The sequence below is a fragment of the Alosa sapidissima genome, chromosome 4 (assembly GCF_018492685.1).
Source record: "Alosa sapidissima isolate fAloSap1 chromosome 4, fAloSap1.pri, whole genome shotgun sequence".
Taxonomy (NCBI): domain Eukaryota; kingdom Metazoa; phylum Chordata; class Actinopteri; order Clupeiformes; family Clupeidae; genus Alosa; species Alosa sapidissima.
This window is the reverse complement of record NC_055960.1, coordinates 29,625,366-29,642,753: the sequence shown is the minus strand read 5'-3', so window position 1 is coordinate 29,642,753 and position 17,388 is coordinate 29,625,366. Positions and strand designations below refer to the sequence as shown.

General features: G+C 43.2%; 2 protein-coding genes across 5 annotated transcripts in view; one reads left to right on the top strand and one right to left on the bottom strand.

Annotated features, from left to right (window-relative positions):
• Positions 1–6,394: 6,394 nt before the first annotated feature.
• Positions 6,395–14,054, top strand: LOC121706527 (LHFPL tetraspan subfamily member 5 protein-like). Its single transcript, XM_042088349.1, has 3 exons — positions 6,395–6,954; positions 8,044–8,286; positions 13,612–14,054. Exons 1-3 carry the CDS (start codon positions 6,498–6,500, stop codon positions 13,620–13,622), a joined length of 711 nt encoding a protein of 236 aa, XP_041944283.1. The 5' UTR covers positions 6,395–6,497; the 3' UTR covers positions 13,623–14,054.
• A 469-nt stretch (positions 14,055–14,523) lies between these two features.
• srpk1b (SRSF protein kinase 1b) overlaps positions 14,524–17,388 on the bottom strand; it is a 55,314-nt gene continuing 52,449 nt past the window's right edge. For all 4 annotated transcript variants that reach the window (XM_042088303.1, XM_042088301.1, XM_042088305.1 and 1 more), the window contains one exon: positions 14,524–16,506. In XM_042088303.1, the coding sequence (XP_041944237.1) occupies positions 16,322–16,506 (185 nt within the window). In that variant the 3' untranslated portion in view covers positions 14,524–16,321. The remainder of the gene's footprint in view (positions 16,507–17,388) is intronic.

Below are 17,388 nucleotides of genomic sequence, written 5' to 3'. Positions count from 1 at the left end.
ATTCACTTCCATTCTGGCAACGAAAGTGAAAGTCAGTAGGGGAAGGGCAAATCTGTTTACGTAGCTGCAGCGCTGCACGCGACAGGCACCTGAGCTGACGGTACAGATCCACTAGCACTTCACTTCATTTTGTCGTGTCGCATTCCACTCTAGTCCTGTGGGTGACGTCAAGCGACTTTAACGCGCCCGCAAAGCATTCCGGGAAGGCAGCGCTGCATTTGAAAATATTTTGTGCGTCTAAAAGCTGGGCGATGCCCATCTTTATACAAATTAATCCGTTGAACGTGAGGCGACTATCCAATGAAAGGACGAGGTTGTAGGTCCTTTGTTATACCACAATGGTGCCTGTGAAACTTTGGTTCCGCTTACAAGACAAATAATGTTTTAACGATCTCTTCCACGACCACCCAGTAGTCCATAAAACAAACAAAACTAGGATTTGGATGAATATATTGACTGTTGGTGTTTCTGGTGAGGATTTGAGATTGCATTGAGTAGTTTAAATAAAACAAGATGTCAAAATGGCTTGCATAGTTTGTTTAGGCTATTAATGTGTTGTATACTGTTAAGTACATTCCCAAAAATGTGGTCCATTTGTGGAAAAACACTTAAAATACGTTAAAACGAACTGAATATGAGCTGGTAACTGACATTTTAAACAAAACGCCCACACACGACTGAACGAGGGGAGGCAGCGCGACCCCATGCATATGTCGTGTTGTGCAAGTGGATCGGTACCGTACCGTGAGCCTGCATGAGCGGCCCTAGAAGGAGATTGTCGCGGTTGTCGGGTGAGACGACTCAACGTTGTCGGAAAAGGTGAGTTTTTGATGTATAACAAACGAACGATCATCAAGTTTTATGAAATGAATTAAAATCTTCATAAATCCAGGCTGAGTTTGCCACGTTTAGCCTAAATAATCAGACAGATAGCTTGCAGACAAGCAGCCCATTATCACATAGCCTAGGCTACTATTTTTTTGGTAGGCATTAGGCAAACTAAGCTACATGTGTGCTGATAGTTACTTTCTCACATTTCGTTTTAGCAAGAAGAATGAATGATGGAATTAATGCTTCACATTAATTATTTTATTCAAAATGGTTAAATGTCTAAATCCTATCACTATTTTGGGTATTGTTCGAAGCCAAGATGCTCACTGAAAAGAGGTGGATTCAGGAGAGGGAGAGACAATTCAGGGAGGCAGCAAATTGGGCAGCATATCACTGCAAGGTTGGCTGCGAAAAAGCCAACCAGCAGGTGAGACAGAGACTTTGCACTGTGATAAAGATGACATGACACTGTGTAGGCGAATTGATTAATTAATCAGACTCATATTTTATCCTACTAATGGCAATGTTTCATAATTACATTACATTTAAGATGAGGAGCAGTCACAAGCCTCCAGACTATGTGAGGAAAATGTACCAGGAGGAGGCACATTAGGCCTAAGTGATGATCTTCAAATATGAGATGAGAGGACCATGCTAGAAAGTACAGGGTTAAAGAGCTGCATGCTAAATAATTGTAATCTAAAAAAAGATCTTGCCTGAGCAGAACATAAATACCACTAGTGGGCATTAAAATAATAATGATAATGGCAATAACAATATTGGACAGATGATGACCCCAAATTTGGAGAAACCTATCAGTGACTTGATAGGATATTGATAGGGATATTGATTATGTAGGGATTTTCATGACTCAAGTCATGTTTTTCTGTGTTATTATTAGTAGTAGTTAAGGTGATTGAGTGCTGTATATCAGTGTTTTACTTCTTTGTGTATATATATTGTAATAAAGACCCTGTTATTCTCAGTCCTTTATATAGCCCGTGAGTTGTTGTTTTTTTTTTGGGGGGGGGGGTGCCCTTTTTTTAGGTCAGAGCAACTGCCCCTCAAAATTCCTGTGCACGTCCCTGCAAGGCAGCTACCATGTGGGAGAGGGTCCACTAGCCCACTGTTCTCTAGCATTTTTGTGTGGTGAGATTATGGTTTGGTCTTTCTGTTACAAATATCTACTTGTTATGTTGCTTTTTGACCTTGGGTCACTTTTACACGCTTTTCACCAAGGTCCAATTTAACAGTGACACCTCTGTGCTCCTCTCATTAAGACTCTGCTCTGAGGTGAATAGAATCATATGATGAAGTGTGTGTGTGTGTGTGGGCGGGTTGGATTTGAGTGTGTGTGTGTGTGTGTGTGCGTTGGATTACAACAGGATACAGTGAATCCTAAGGAAGAGAGGAATAATCCCAGAAAGCTGTGAATGTCCACTGCGACAGAACTGGGAGTAGGACAGAGAGAGAGAGAGAGAGAGAGGAAGCTGGATGAAATGTGAGAGGGGTGAAAAGGTGAACGAATATAAAACACTGGAAAGAGAAAGATTTTGTGTGTGTGAGTGTGTGTGAATAAGAGAAAGAGAGAGCGAGAGAGAGGAAGAAAGATGGAATGAAAGAGAACATGATGGTGAGAGGAAAATAGTAACTGGGGTGGGGTCCCTGACACATGATAGGCTAGTATAGCCCATGAAATTCAGATGGAATTTCTAAACATTAGATCTTTACGACGGGAAATGTGAAATTGAAAGGTTTTTAACTTTAGAGTTTACCACCGACTTCCTCAGAAATTGTTCATTGACATGCTGTCCTACAACATCCCTAATGTCTACAGCCCAGGGAACCGTAATAACCTTTAATTAAGTGGCGGTTAAACTTTTGTTCCTCCGATCCCGTTCACCTGGAGTTATTTCATTCCTGCCTTGATACAGTTAGCCAACAATGGCATCTGCTACTTTTAATTCAATTCAATTGCCGAAATTAGCCTACACCAGGAGAAAGCATTTATTTCCTAGGCTATGAAGAGTTGATTTCAGTAGATTAATGTTTACACAATAGGCTGCTATAGACCCTTTCAACAATAAAAACAAAAACAATGCTTGAACGTTCTATTTGGTTCCCAATCTACTTCCTCTGCATTAAGATAACATATGGAATGTTAAAACGGAAGCCTTGTGGGGCCAACTATGATGCTGATAATGGAACTCTCTTGAAAGGGTCTATAGCCTACTTTCATGGAATGTTCTTCTCTATTGTTACGACCTTGCCGGTCTCTGTCTGCCTGCCTGTCTCTGTCGTTCTGTGTTGCAGGGTGGAGTCGAGGCACAGGTGCTGCTGATCACCTGATTGGGGCACCTGCACTATAAAACAGGCTACCTGGCAGAAGTTCCCTCTCGCCATTGCAACATGCGTCGCCTTTGTTTTCTTACCATCTCATTAATACTGACTCCACTTCACATGTTGCATACATATTTACTTTAATAAATACATCTTTTTGTTAACTCTTTATCCACGTGTGGTCTCCCTATGTTAAATCACCCAGAACGAGCTGGGTGGTTGTAACACTATATAGGCAGATGTTTCCTGTAGGTCAACGTAACCGAGTTATTAGCAATCGTCAGACGAGACACGGCATCAAGCTCTCATTCTCATTCATATATTCAGAAATGACATTTAGCGGATTTCATTCAGAAAGCTATCAGCGCTGGCAGATGGTCATTTCTGCCAGTCGCACGCCTGCTGCGGACCCGGACAGTTGCAGCACAAATGACCGCATATTGATTCCCTGCTACCCGGGGGAGTGTCCGTTATTGTTCCTCTCGGTCTATTGTTAATGCATCTCTTCTCTCATCATGAAATGTGGAGAGATGATTGGTTCAGACAGGTGATGGTGTTGGATACACACCCCCTTGGATGACGTCATTCCAAGACATGTGGCATACAATGTGGACGCAGCATCTGCAGCATCCGACAGCCCTCACCATCGCTCAGAATAGCTTTGTAATAATAATAATAATAATAATCTTTATTTGTATAGCACCTTTCATACACAGAATGCAGCTCAAAGTGCTTTACATTTGGAACAATGTAACAATAATAAAGAAGCATACTGTAGACTATATATATATATATATATATATATATATATATATATACAGTCTATGTAAAGAAGAGTCAGTCATTATCAGTCATTCCTCTTCTTGTTGTGGCCGTTTATGATCCAATCAGCAACATATCAGAAATACTTGCTTAACAAATGCTTAGGCCCCGGAATCCTCACTAGATGTCCAGGAGATTTGCATTAGTTTCCATATGAAGAGACAGTATTAAAATGCGTTCGTGAAAGTGAGATCTTGATGTTTGGTGTTCACTTCAAAAGGCAAAAGTCAAAAGAAATGCATGTCTTTGTCATTCTGAACATCTCTTTGTTTGAAAAGACTAATCCGAGCCTGTTTTTTCTTAAAAGATTGCGGTAGTAGTCTATGCCACACCTCGCAGCTTTTTCTAAAAGCTGTTAGGCTGCTGTAGCAAATGGCAGTGGTCTGTGCCACCAACCACTCAGAATGAGTTATTTTTAGAATGCCCTTATAATCCATATAGGCACATGTACATCTATAGAGACGCTGAAATAGATCAAAACTATTAAAATATGAGAAAGTCAGAATACCCATTAGTTGGACGTGGACGCCCCCTTGTGGCAATTTCTTAGTTCTTAGGTGTTGCAGCTCTTTCTTTTTAGCTCTATTTTGTATTATGCCATCAGTGAGCTAGCTATTAAAGGGACACCAGGCGAGCCTGATGCTTTTTCTCTATGAAACTCCCCCTCGCTCGGTCTGAAGCTCTTTTCTTTTTCTTTGCATCTTCCGTCAAGGGTTTTCGCTGCTTCTTCGCCGGCTCTGCCATTATACACACGTTTGCAACAATCTCTAGTGTTTTGTTAGCCTGCCTCTGTGCTGTAAACTGATCCTGCTTCGGTCGGCGGGTAGGATACACCGAACTTGCAAGTGGGATATTCTTCCTACAGGCAGTAGGGGGGGCCAGAGAGAGCCTTCATTCGCCCCGTAATGAGTCATTTAACCATATACCGACTTACGAAGATGATTAATTAACACGAAAACGTTGCCTGGTGTCCCTTTAAATATAATGTAATTAAGATGAATCTGTGAAATACATCATCAGCATTACAGATGTGATGTTTATACAAGCACACTTCTGTTACAATCACTCACCCTTTAATATATTATGCTTGTGAAATTACCATCTGTGACCAACGAACAAGGAACCAAATTGGCTCTCTTCCTCTACAACAGACAAAAGACTTTTGGTACCACCTTAAATCAGATATTTATGAAACACAAGGAATAGCGCCAATGAGAGTTTGTTTAATTTAACTCCACTAGATGGCGGAGGTAGCCTACTCCAACCAGATATTAGGTCGGAACAACCTAACCATAAGACATTCCACCGAGGCTTTCCATTACCGTAATTTCCCAAAGTCAAAGCAACACCAAAGAACTTTCCCTCTGTCGCACACACGCCATTTGTTTTGCAAATAACAATGTCCACAGACAAGGTAGAATATGTTGCACGATTTATGAAAGTACGATGTATTGCGACATCAGATGAAAGTCAAATTTGTAGTTTCTTATGTCTCATTCCATTGAACTACAGATCCGCTACCGATCTGGCAAACTTACATAGTGCGGTTATAGCCGATAGAGGGCAGCGAAGCGAATGCAGAAGTGCCGTTCACCCTGTTACGAGTTGATGAACCACTGAAACGATTTTGGAAACATTATTTTAAGGTACAAAAGACTCTTTGGTGTTACTGTATTTTTGTGTACTCCTCTCTGCTCTCATCAGTACTTTGCCAGAAAACCAGAGCAAACCAGCCAGCTCTATCGGTTTAAGAGTTGTTCTTGTCACTGCTTAGGCCTATAATCTGAGGGTCACGCGAAGCCTTAGAGATAGGTAGGGAGAGAGAGAGAGAGAGAGAGAGAGAATATTTCGTTTTTTTCTTCATAATGTAACGACACGTGATGTAGCCTAAAGATGCCAGGCGATGAAGAACTGAATAACTATCCAATTTCCTCGGTTGCCCGGTGTCGGTTAAAGAACGTAGAGTGAAAGCGAAGGAGATCTGGGCAATTCTATCTTTCATCATCAATTAATCATAACCTGAAGTTAAGTACAGAGGAAGCCCCGATACAACAGGTGCTTTCCCCGCGCAGCATTGGGATGATATTCATTTGAGGCGCCTAGCCAACAGCCGAGGAATTTATTAAGTGGTCTGAGGTAACCACTCTGCCATTGCGACCAGTAAATGTCATCTTATCTACCCTGATGTTTTTGCGGAAGGAGGCGCGGATCCAGATTACACGCGTCATCTTCGGAGCTCTCCGTGGTGCTGAAGTTGAAAGTGGCATGCGACGCTTCAGCAAAGAGAACGCTGCTGAACGCAAGAAGAAGCCCCTAGCACTCTGACACAACCAATCAGCCGAAATAAATTAACACCTCGCAAGAAAACATAGAAAGGAATGACAGGAGGAAAGAGATTCGTTTATGTAACACTTTAGTTGAAATATTACTGAGGAGGATGACGCATTCAGTTTGTATTTAGGCAAGACTGTTTTTTTTTATCGGTGGTAGAGTGTAATAGGCCCATGTCTTATCAGTTTTTACAGAGTGAAAGTTTCAACCCGAATTATTTGGAAGCTATGATACCCGCCCAGGAAGCTTCCCGAATCTACCACACCAACTACGTGAGGAACGCGCGAGCGATCGGTGTCATGTGGCTAATTCTCACCGTCGTGTTCGCCGTCGTTACCATGGTGGCGTTCATCCAGCCGTACTGGATCGGAGACAGCGTCAACACGCCGCAGGCGGGCTACTTCGGCCTGTTCCACTACTGCATCGGCAACGCGCTTTCTGGCGAGCTCACGTGCAAGGGCAGTGCGCTGGACTTCGGCTCCATCCCCTCGGGCGCGTTCAAAACGGCCATGTTCTTCGTAGGGATCTCCATGCTGCTGGTGGTCGCCAGCATCGGCTGCTTCAGCCTATTCTTCTTCTTCAACTCAGGCAGCGTGTACAAGATCTGCGCCTGGATGCAGCTGGCCTCCAGTGAGTATGACAGCTATGTGTTTGACCTTGCTGTGCGTCTTTACTGATCTGATTTGGACCTACTTTAGTGAAACTCAGGGCGGTGTCTGTGCGTTATATTAGAAGGACAAAATTACATTCATTTCAATAGCTGCACATCAATCCATTATTGTGAAGAAGATGCACTTGTTGAATACATACATTCATTTTCTTGGGAAGTATAAAGGGGGCAAGTTTACGTGAGCGGGTTGCATGACCTATATGGTTTCACTTATACCACAATAAATGTGATCTCAGTTTTGGTGCTGTTTGCATTAAAGCCGTAGTCCTACTACATCTCATTATTCAATAACACCACGCACGCTCCCGGATTGTTAGATTATGTCAGAAAAATAGTTATTCAGGATCTTGGACAGATTAATGGATGTGAAGTACTCTGCGTCGTCTACTCGCTGAAACGTGGAATGCATTGCCCAGTCCGGCTTAAATTCCCACTTTCACTTATCATGATCTCAGGGGACTAGTGAGAGTGTATCCCATGACTCTGCAACTCGACACCTGGCGCACGGTGACTGCACAGGTGAAAGCCAAGGCATGACGCAGCGCGAAGGCCACGGGTCTGAAGTAGCCACGAAACTACTTTTTAAATTTAATTTCTTGGTATCTTGTTTAGCTTATTTTCACCTGGGAGGTCACTTCGTTAACAGTTGGTAGTCGAATCAGATATAAATACTAGAATAGTGGATAGATATCTGGCCAAAAACGGATAAGTATATATAGTCTTTTGATCCCGTGAGGGAAATTTGGTCTCTGCATTTATCCCAATCCGTGAATTAGTGAAACACACTCAGCACACACAGTGAACACACAGTGAGGTGAAGCACACACCAATCCCGGCGCAGTGAGCTGCCTGCAACAACAGCGGCGCTCGGGGAGCAGTGTGGGGTTGCCTTGCTCAAGGGCACTTCAGCCGTGCCTACTGGTCGGGGTTCGAACCTGTTACAAGTCCGAAGTGCTAACCAGTAGGCCAGTAGGCCATGCTGTCAATCAAGATCAATGTGAACATGATGATGATGATGATAGTGTGTGTTGCCGTCTCCTAATGTGCAGGTGGTTGTATGGTCATCGGCTGTCTGATTTATCCTGACGGCTGGGATTCGCCGGAGGTGAAGCGCATGTGCGGGCAGAGGACGGATAAGTACACGCTGGGGAACTGCACGGTGCGCTGGGCCTTCATCCTGGCCATCATCGCCATCATTGACTCGCTCTTCCTCTCCTTTCTGGCCTTTGTGCTGGGCAACCGGCAAGACACACTTCTGCCTGAGGACTTCGAAGCTGGGGACAAGGAGAAAGGTTGAACTTGAAATCAATAACAACAATGATAACAATCACGCATAAAGCACATTTATCAGTGTTTATGTAGCCTAGCTATTAATCACAGGAAGTCTGAAACCTTTCAGAGATGTGGTGAGATTGAGAAAATGGGCATCGCATTGTTGTATTGATGTGAGAAAACACACTGAAGCGCAGTGCGCAATAATATGCCCGTGAAAATAATTCAGAAGAGAGTATTGCCTAGGCTAGGCATGACAGAGTGTGTCGACTGCTTCAAATGTACAGGTGCTGGTCATATAATTAGAATATCATGAAAAAGTTGATTTATTTCAGCAATTCCATTCAAAAAGTGAAATATACAAAACGTATAACTGTTTGGAATAACGCCGTTTAAAAGAACGGCATTAGGTAACAACGTTATTTTTTCAGTAACGGGATAATCTAATTAATTACTTTTCTAGTCGTTACAACGCTGTTAACGTTACTGGACGTTAAATGCGGCGCATTACTATGCCTATGCATCGATTGAATAAACTGTGTAATCCGAACGTACCCCTGGCTCACAGCTAGTGAGAAGGTGGGTTAATAACGACGTAAGCGATTATGATTGGTTACGGCAGAGTCGTGTTTCATGATAGCCAATCAGAGCCAGTGTTTTTACACACTTTACAGCACACGCGCCACAAACACACTGCAACAGCTAAAATATAAGATTCGACGAAACGGCAGAGGTCAGGTAGCCTGGTCGTTACTATCCTACATACTTCCGGCCAAAATTTGATTTCAGCCTTGCACGTAGTCTGGCCCAACCCACATTATACGGCTTGCATGTAGCCGAGCCATTCAGCGAACAGTTGAGTGATGACGCGGAACTTGTCTGCCGAGTTGCTTGTAGTCCAGCGAAGCTTGTAGTTCAACATCATAGCAACAATGGCGACGGAGGAAGAGACTAGAAGCTATCCGCGAAGTTGTCTCAACTCTCGAGGGCATCACGCAATTAAAGCAGGAACAAAAGGCTTGTCTTGTCAATTTTATAAATGGCAAGGACGTTGTATAACTCTCCTTCCCACTGGCTTTGGGAAAAGTTTGATTTATCAGATGGTGATAACTAAACCTAAACACACAAGTGTACTACATGCATCACTACTTATCATGTTTTCAAATAAACGTTTGCTGCTCATTATTCTCCCCCCTACTCTCAAATTACCTTTACAAAATCAATGCGGCATAGGCCTACTTCAGGAATGGAATGTTAGCTAGCCTACCGAGCGGGGCTCAAGGCGAGGCGGTGTGTCTTGACGTGAGCTAGCCGGTTACCGAGCGGGGCTCAAGGCAAGGCTGCTGTGATTGTGCTTGACTGGGACTAGCGGTTACCGAGCTGGGCTCAAGGTAAACCGCTCCGTGTTTGTGTTTGACAGAGGCTAGCCTGTGGCCGAGCTGGGCTCCAGGCGAGGCTACCGTACTTGTGGACAGTAACGTTAGCCAGTCACCGAGTGTGGCTCAAGGTGAGGCTGCGTTGTTTTATGCCGAACAACTGTTATTTTAACTGAGCAAGCTCCAGGTTAAATAACACGTAGGTCGTCAGTACAATCCAACTTATCCGAGAGTGTAGTCTGAACAGCCCGTGGAGAACGAAGTAAGCTCCGTAGCTCCGACGAAGTCACCGGGCTGCGTAGAACAACAATTGTTTGATAAGCGGCGAGAAGAGATAAGAGGGAAAATTGGCGTGTGACAAGATCTGATATAATCTCGATGACGTGACACTTTTGGTATACAACTCTCGGTCTGTGGCTGGCGCAAGTTAGAGATATATCCACTAAGAAGAGACTGCCCTGGCGGTCAGGTAGCCTACATACTAGCCAGCAGTCTGTTTACTACTGAGAGCAGAAGTGGGAAGCGTAAGAGCCTGAACTCCGGCGCACAGCATACGTCATTACCAAACGTTGCTGATTGGTTAAGGGAACTCCAATGATTTTAAACCTCAAAATAAGCATCCGCCCATAACGGAGACAGATTATTATTACATTGTTCCAGACTGTATGACGAAGAGAAACGTAGTCACAGGCGGTAAGGACCAGGCTAGAGGTCAGGAGCATTCCGATGAAAAATTGGCATTTTCATTCATTGTGGTCAAAGGCAAGAACGTGCATGTAATGTGTACATTATGTCCAGGAGCGACGACTTTGTCGACATCCGTTGTAAGCAACTCTAATTTAATGACGCATCTCACACACGCATCTAAAGCTAGTGGCCAAAAACACAGATATCTCCACCACAGATGATAGCTCGCCATCCACTAGCAAAGAAGGACTCTGAGCAAAGTCCTCCAAGCAGCAAAAGCTAGATCTATCTACCTCACAACAAAAACCTATGACACAGGCTGAAGTCAACCGTAGGTCTGTCGATGTGCAATATCTTGAATTTCCCCTTGGGTAATATCGAAAGTTGTGTAGCCTACAAACACCTGTCTGTTCTACTCATTTCAACTGGCTGCTCAAAACTGCTCAAAAATCCAAATTCTTTGGCATATTAGCAACTTTAATTTGGCAATTAGCAACATTTGGCAATTAGCAACAGTAATGCAAATAGTTACTTTCCCTGGTAACAAGTTACTCTTATCATTGAGTAATTCAGTTACTAACTCAGTTACTTTTTGGAACAAGTAGTGAGTAACTATAACTAATTACGTTTTTAAAGTAACATTCCCAACACTGCTTATAAATAATGTATACATTCAGTCCACACAGACTGATATATTTCAACTGTTTATTTCTTTTAATGATTGTAACAAATTCAGTATCTCAGAAAATTAGAATATTGTGAAAAGGTTCAATATTGAAGACACCTGGTGCCACACTCTAATCAGCTAATTAACTCAAAACACCTGCAAAGGCCTTTAAATGGTCTCTCCGTCTAGTTCTGTAGGCTACACAATCATGGGGAAGACTACTGACTTGACAGTCTCTAGCTGATCAGGCTCTTCTGCTTTACAATAGTGCTGTGAAGTGGATGACATTCATTGTCCAAGATGCTGATCAGTTTGTTTAGGGTCCTTTTGTCTGATATTGAAGTGATAAACTCCAGTTCGGCTCCCACGACAGAGCCAGCTTTCCTTACCAGCCAATCTAGTCGTCCAGCATCCTTCTTCTTTGTGCTTCCTCCCCAGCATACCACAGCATAGAAGTGGATGCTGGCAACAACAGACTGGTAAAACATCCTGAGGAGCTTACTTCAGACATTGAAGGATCGCAGCCTCCTCAGGAAATACAGACTGCTCTGCCCTTTCTTGTAGAGTGCTTCAATATTGGCTGACCAGTCCAGTTTATTGACCAGTTGTAAGCCCAGATACTTGTAGGTGTTTACCACCTCCACATTGACCCCATCAATGGAGACTGGTAGCAGAGAGGGATTTGTGACCTGTGGAAATCCACCACCATCTCCTTGGTCTTTGAAGTGTTGAGTTGAAGGTGGTTGAGTTTGCACCATTGCACAAAGTCCTCCACCAGGTTCCTGTACTCCTCCTCTTGCTCATCCCTGATACACCCCACAATTGCAGTATCATCAGAGAACTTCTGCATGTGGCATGACTCTGTGTTGTAACAGAAGTCAGATGTGTACAGGGTAAACAGGATTGGCGAGAGCACAGATCCCTGTGGAGCTCGGGTGCTGCTGATCACAGTGTCAGAGACAGTTGATGCGATACACCAGACCCAACAATGCAGAAGAGCTGAAGGCCACCATCAGAGCAACCTGGGCTCTCATAACCTGAGCAGTGCTACAGACTGATCGACTCTATGCCACGCCGCATTGCTGCAGTAATTCAGGCAAAAGGAGCTCTAACTAGTTGGCCAACATTTGTAAAAAAACTTTTTTGTATTAGTCTTAAGTAATATTCTAATTTCTGAGATACTGAATTTGGAATTTTCATTAGTTGTCAGTTACAATCATCAAAATAAAAAAAAAACAAAAAAAAAAAACATTTGAAATATATCAGTCTGTGTGTAATGAATGGATATAATATACAAGTTTACTTTTTGAATGGAATTACTGACATAAATCAACTTTTTGATGATTTTCTAATTATATGACCAACACCTGTAAATGTAAATCAGGTAGCCAAGTATACAGTTTTGTGCAGAATAATAGCAGTGTTTAAAAAAAATTGAATAAAGCTCAAAATCCTTAGAATAGCTGTTAATTCCACAATATCAATGCATTGGGAACACTGCGCATTCAATACCAAATCAAAACATGACCAAAATTGATCAAGTTTGTGTTATACCTTTAGAGAAAGTGAAGAAAAAGGAATGTTAGGCTGTTTAAAGGATTGAGTTCTGGGGATCGGGCTGAACACTCCATGACATCAATCTTGTCAGTCTGGAACCAAGACCTTGCTCACTTACTGGTGTGTTTTGAGTCATTGTCTTGTTGAAACACCCATTTCAAAGGCATTTCCTCTTCAGTATAAGACATCATGACCTCTTCAAATATTTTGATGTGCGATAAATAGGTCCAACACTACAGTATGAGAAACATTCCCATAACATGAATTGTGCACCACCAGATCTTTATTGAAGATATGGAGATGTTTCTCACACTGTGGTGTTGGACCTATTTATCGAACACTAGAGATTATGGATTAGTTTCAATACATCAAAACATTTGAAGAGGTCATGTTGTCTTATGTTGAAGAGGAAATGCCTTTGAAATGGGCGTTTCAACAAGACAATGACCCAAAACACACCAGTAAGTGAGCAGTCTTGGTTCCAGACTGACAAGATTGATGTCAATGAATGAATCAGTTGGTCGACTCCATGCAACACAGATGTGAAGCAATTCTCAGAAATAATGGTAATGCAACTAGATATTAGTGCAGTGATTCAAAGTAAAGCAAAATCTTAAGACATTTTTCAGTTTATACAGTAAATGTTTAAGTTTGTAAAAAAAAATGCAAACACTGCTATTTTTTTTAACAGCCCAACATACCGAACATTACTTTTCCTTCACTTTCTGTACACTGTACAAAACACACTGCTATTATTTTGCACATAACTGTACTTGCGTATACAAGGAATTTGGTCTCTGCATTTATTCCATCTGTGAATTAGTGAACACACAGAGCACACAGTGAGCTGAAACACTCACTAACGCGGAGCAGTGAGCTGCCTTGCTACAGACTAATTAAAATCCTAAACACGTCTTCACGCGGCTGTTTGTCGATCTGTCCATACTGAACCATATTGACATGCAGGCTAATTAATGACAAAGTCTTTACATGTAAGCTTTCTGTGTATATTAGGCGGACCCGATGTGCTACCCGTCTTTTTTTGTTCTTTTCTACAGATAAAGAGTGAGGATCCCCAGTTTTCCCAGTTTCTGACATCTAGCCAAGCACTTATCCCGACCAGCTGTGTCGACCCTTCAGAGAGGAGGCTTCGGTTGGGTTCATAGTGGACTGCGTGCTGTAAACGCCTCACGTCATCAGAAAACGTGCGATTTGAGGAACATGATTGATGTGCTTGATATGAGCTTATAGAAGCAAGTTAAAAATTGCACTGGCTATCTTGTGAAAGCCAATGTCTGACAGTGTATTAGTTTGAATCACTATGGTAACTAGAGGTGATGCGCGGGTCGTGTTTAGGACACACACCTGCCCGACCCATTTTAGAGATCCAATCCGCCCCACTTGTGCCCAAGAGTCATAAGGCTGTCCGCATCACTAGTTTATAGTAACCTGTCTTTTATTTTTTACACTTTCCACTATACTCATTATATCCACACTTTTCTCTTCTGCAGTTATACATTTTTAAAGCTTTTTAGTATAAAACAAACTGTATTATTCCTTAAAAGGGTTTCAACATGTTTGTTTTTGTTAAATGCTTGTAATGTCTGCAATGTCTTGGATAAAACAGCATTCTCTCCTCATGTGGGCCTCACACACACTACAAACACTTGAACCAGAGCAGCTGACTTGGGCAGGTCAACAGCGCCCCCTGTCTGCTAGAGATAGTACATTTACATGTATTCATTTAGCAGACACTGCTACTTCTTTGAGCTATCCGAGACCCTCTCGGTAAACCATGGTAAGCACAAAATGGGTCATGTTTCATAAGCTTAGTGGCGTCCACCCATTCCACAGTAAATGTGCCTTTTTTTGTTCAAGGTTTCCATCCTCGCTTTGACTTGGATTCTTTTGGTCAGAGCTCTGCAAAATAATCATAACCGTTTGCCATCAAAAGACCACAGAACTTCAGAGCCATTTCAAAGTCTTTATTTGCGGTAACAACATAAAAGGTTCTAGTTCTTTTTAACAGAGCAGTGGACTATCAAAGGCGGAGAAGAGGAGTCGAGAAAGGAAAAGGAACGTTTAGAAAGGGACAGAGAGCAAAAGCAAGCATCCGGCAGGCATTTTTTAAACTTGTTTTTTTTTTGTTTTAAGTCCATCCTCTGTGTTTCCTCTAACGTACTGCACTTCAGATCCGCACTCATCACAGAGTGCAGCCACGCTGGTCTGAAAAGAACATTTAGAAAAGCGGAGAAAAGTCTAGAAAAAAACCCCTCCTCACAGATACGAGGCAAGGCCACACGAAAGGAGCAGAGCTGCTCCCACGTCCGCAACAGACCCACCCGGTGACTGTCCGACTGCGGTCTCTCTGCCTCGGTGACCGTCCGACTGCGGTCTCCCCTCGCCCGTGCTCTCTTGGCGTGAGCTCCCAGAACTGTTACTGTGCGCTGCTGATATTCTACACCGCTGAAAATAAAGGCCATCTCTTTGGTACGACTATGTACAACGGTGCGTGGTTTTAGTCATGATATTATAACACAGGCGGCTGGCAGCTGAGCCAGGAAAACAAACAACGAAACCAAACGGAATAAAAAAAAACCGAGATCATTCACTATTCACATTGTTGCAGGGAGGGCGAGTTAACGACCAGTGAGCCATGCTGGTGTGGATACTGAGAGTGGTCTAATGATCCGCGCGAGAGAGAGAGAGAGACAGACAGAGGGAGGGGGAGAGAGAAAGTGAGACAGGGAGAGGGAGGGAGAGAGAAAGGCATGAGGAGGGAAGTGCTGCTTCTTTCAGTGCTTTAAGTGGCCACTCACATCTCAGTGAGGAGGAACATCATTCAGTCCAGTTCACTCTCTCACACACACACACAACACTCCCTCTCCCTTTTCTGGGTTTCAAGAGGCCACTTCATGGCTCAAATGAGGTCTGCATTCTTCTGGGAGATTCTTCATTCATGAGTCTCAGACTACTACTATTATTATTTTTTATTTAGTTATGTTTTTATAGCCAGTCTCCCCAGAAATCAAACCTGCCCTGTGATGACCAGAAACACGACTGATGATAACGATCATAATGATGATGATTGATGATGATGATGATGACGGTGGTATCCGAAGGTGCTGATCATAGAGCCCAGGAGAAAACAAAGAAAGAAGAGAGAGAGCCAGGCGATGCTGAAAAAGGGCATCACTAACGCACTAACGAACGAAGAAAAGCACGTTTGTTTGTAGGGCCTCTTGAGAATCACGGACGCAGCGAACGGAGAAAAGCACGACTGTAGAGCCTCTTGGGCATCACTGATGCGGTGAGCGGTCAAAAGCGCGTTTGTTTGTCGGGCCTCTTGGGCGTGTGCCGCGCCTTCAGACCGCAGGTACAGACTCAACACAATAGAAGCCAACACAGACTAAGAGCTGCAAGTCAAGTAAACTCCATTAAACAACACAAACAAACAAACAAACAGAATAAAAGAAAACATCAGAAATAAATAGATATTAAATCTGATTAGTTGGACCTCAAGTTTGGCGCAGTCACCATCTGTTTATATCACGGTTACTGAAAGCAGACATGGCAGTCAGTTACGTGTGTGTGTGTGTGTGTGTGTGTGCGCGTGTGTCTGGTGTGTGGTGTGTCTGGTGTGTGTGTGTGAGCGCGGGCATGTGTGTGCCTGTCTGTGCTTGGATATGATGTGCAGGTCAGCACCCCGGTGTGCGAGGGTCAGACTGCAGGTTTGTGGTTGCGTTGTGCAGTGTTGGCCTCCGGCCACTAGGAGGCGAGCCAAGGGTGGCGCAGACACTCGGCGGCAGAGGCGCGCTTCTCGGGCACCAGGTCCAGCATGGGCAGCAGGAAGCTGGTGAAGCTCTGGGCTTCCTCTCTCGGCCACTCGTACTTCTCCAGCAACACACACAGCAGACCCCAAGGCTTCAGCTTACTGATGTGCCTTAGCTCACCTGAAACACACACACACACACACACACACACACACACGTCCATAAACACAAACCCATATAAATACAGATAGAAAGGCAGTGTGTACATTAATAGCCAGCACACATACATTCAACCATATAAGCAAACATGACAACAACAGAGCAGCACACACACACACACACACACACACACACACACATTTCACCCATATAAGCAAACATAACAACAACAGAGCAGCACACACACACACACACACACATTGTGTACACCCATACATTGACTTATTTGTGGCGGCCCACCACAATCAACATTGACCACCTGTGAAGAATGAGACCTCACGGTCCAAACTCACAAAGGGGATGCGCGCTCTTTCAGGCAACCAAGGTACACGAAGACATTGACGAACCACAGACAAGTGCAAACTTTGTGCTAAGAGTGCTGGTTTATTTACAGTGTTCAAAAGTGATAAACAAAAACTTTGAAAAAAAAAGGCTACAAACAAAAATCAACACGAGGGTTGCTCAAACTTAAAGACTTAACTAAACAAAATAACCAATACAAAACTAATAGGGATTCAAAGAGTTAAATGTTCACAAACCAAACCAGACTAGACTCAGCCTCACAGCAAGCTGCTCTCCCTATGCCACTCTCTCTCGAATGACAGAAGCTCAGCCTTTTTATGGGCCTACCCATTAGAAACGTCACTCAAAATGGTGGGAGAGTAGTGCACAAAACAATTAACAAAATAAAGACATTAATCATAACAAAAATAAACTTGCCTTGATCCTAACAATTTTACCCTTATTTTACGCTATAAAAATATATATACTTTCTCTTTCCCTAAAACCAGTTCAAAACCCTAACCACAATTACAGACACGCCATCAAAACAAAAAAATACAA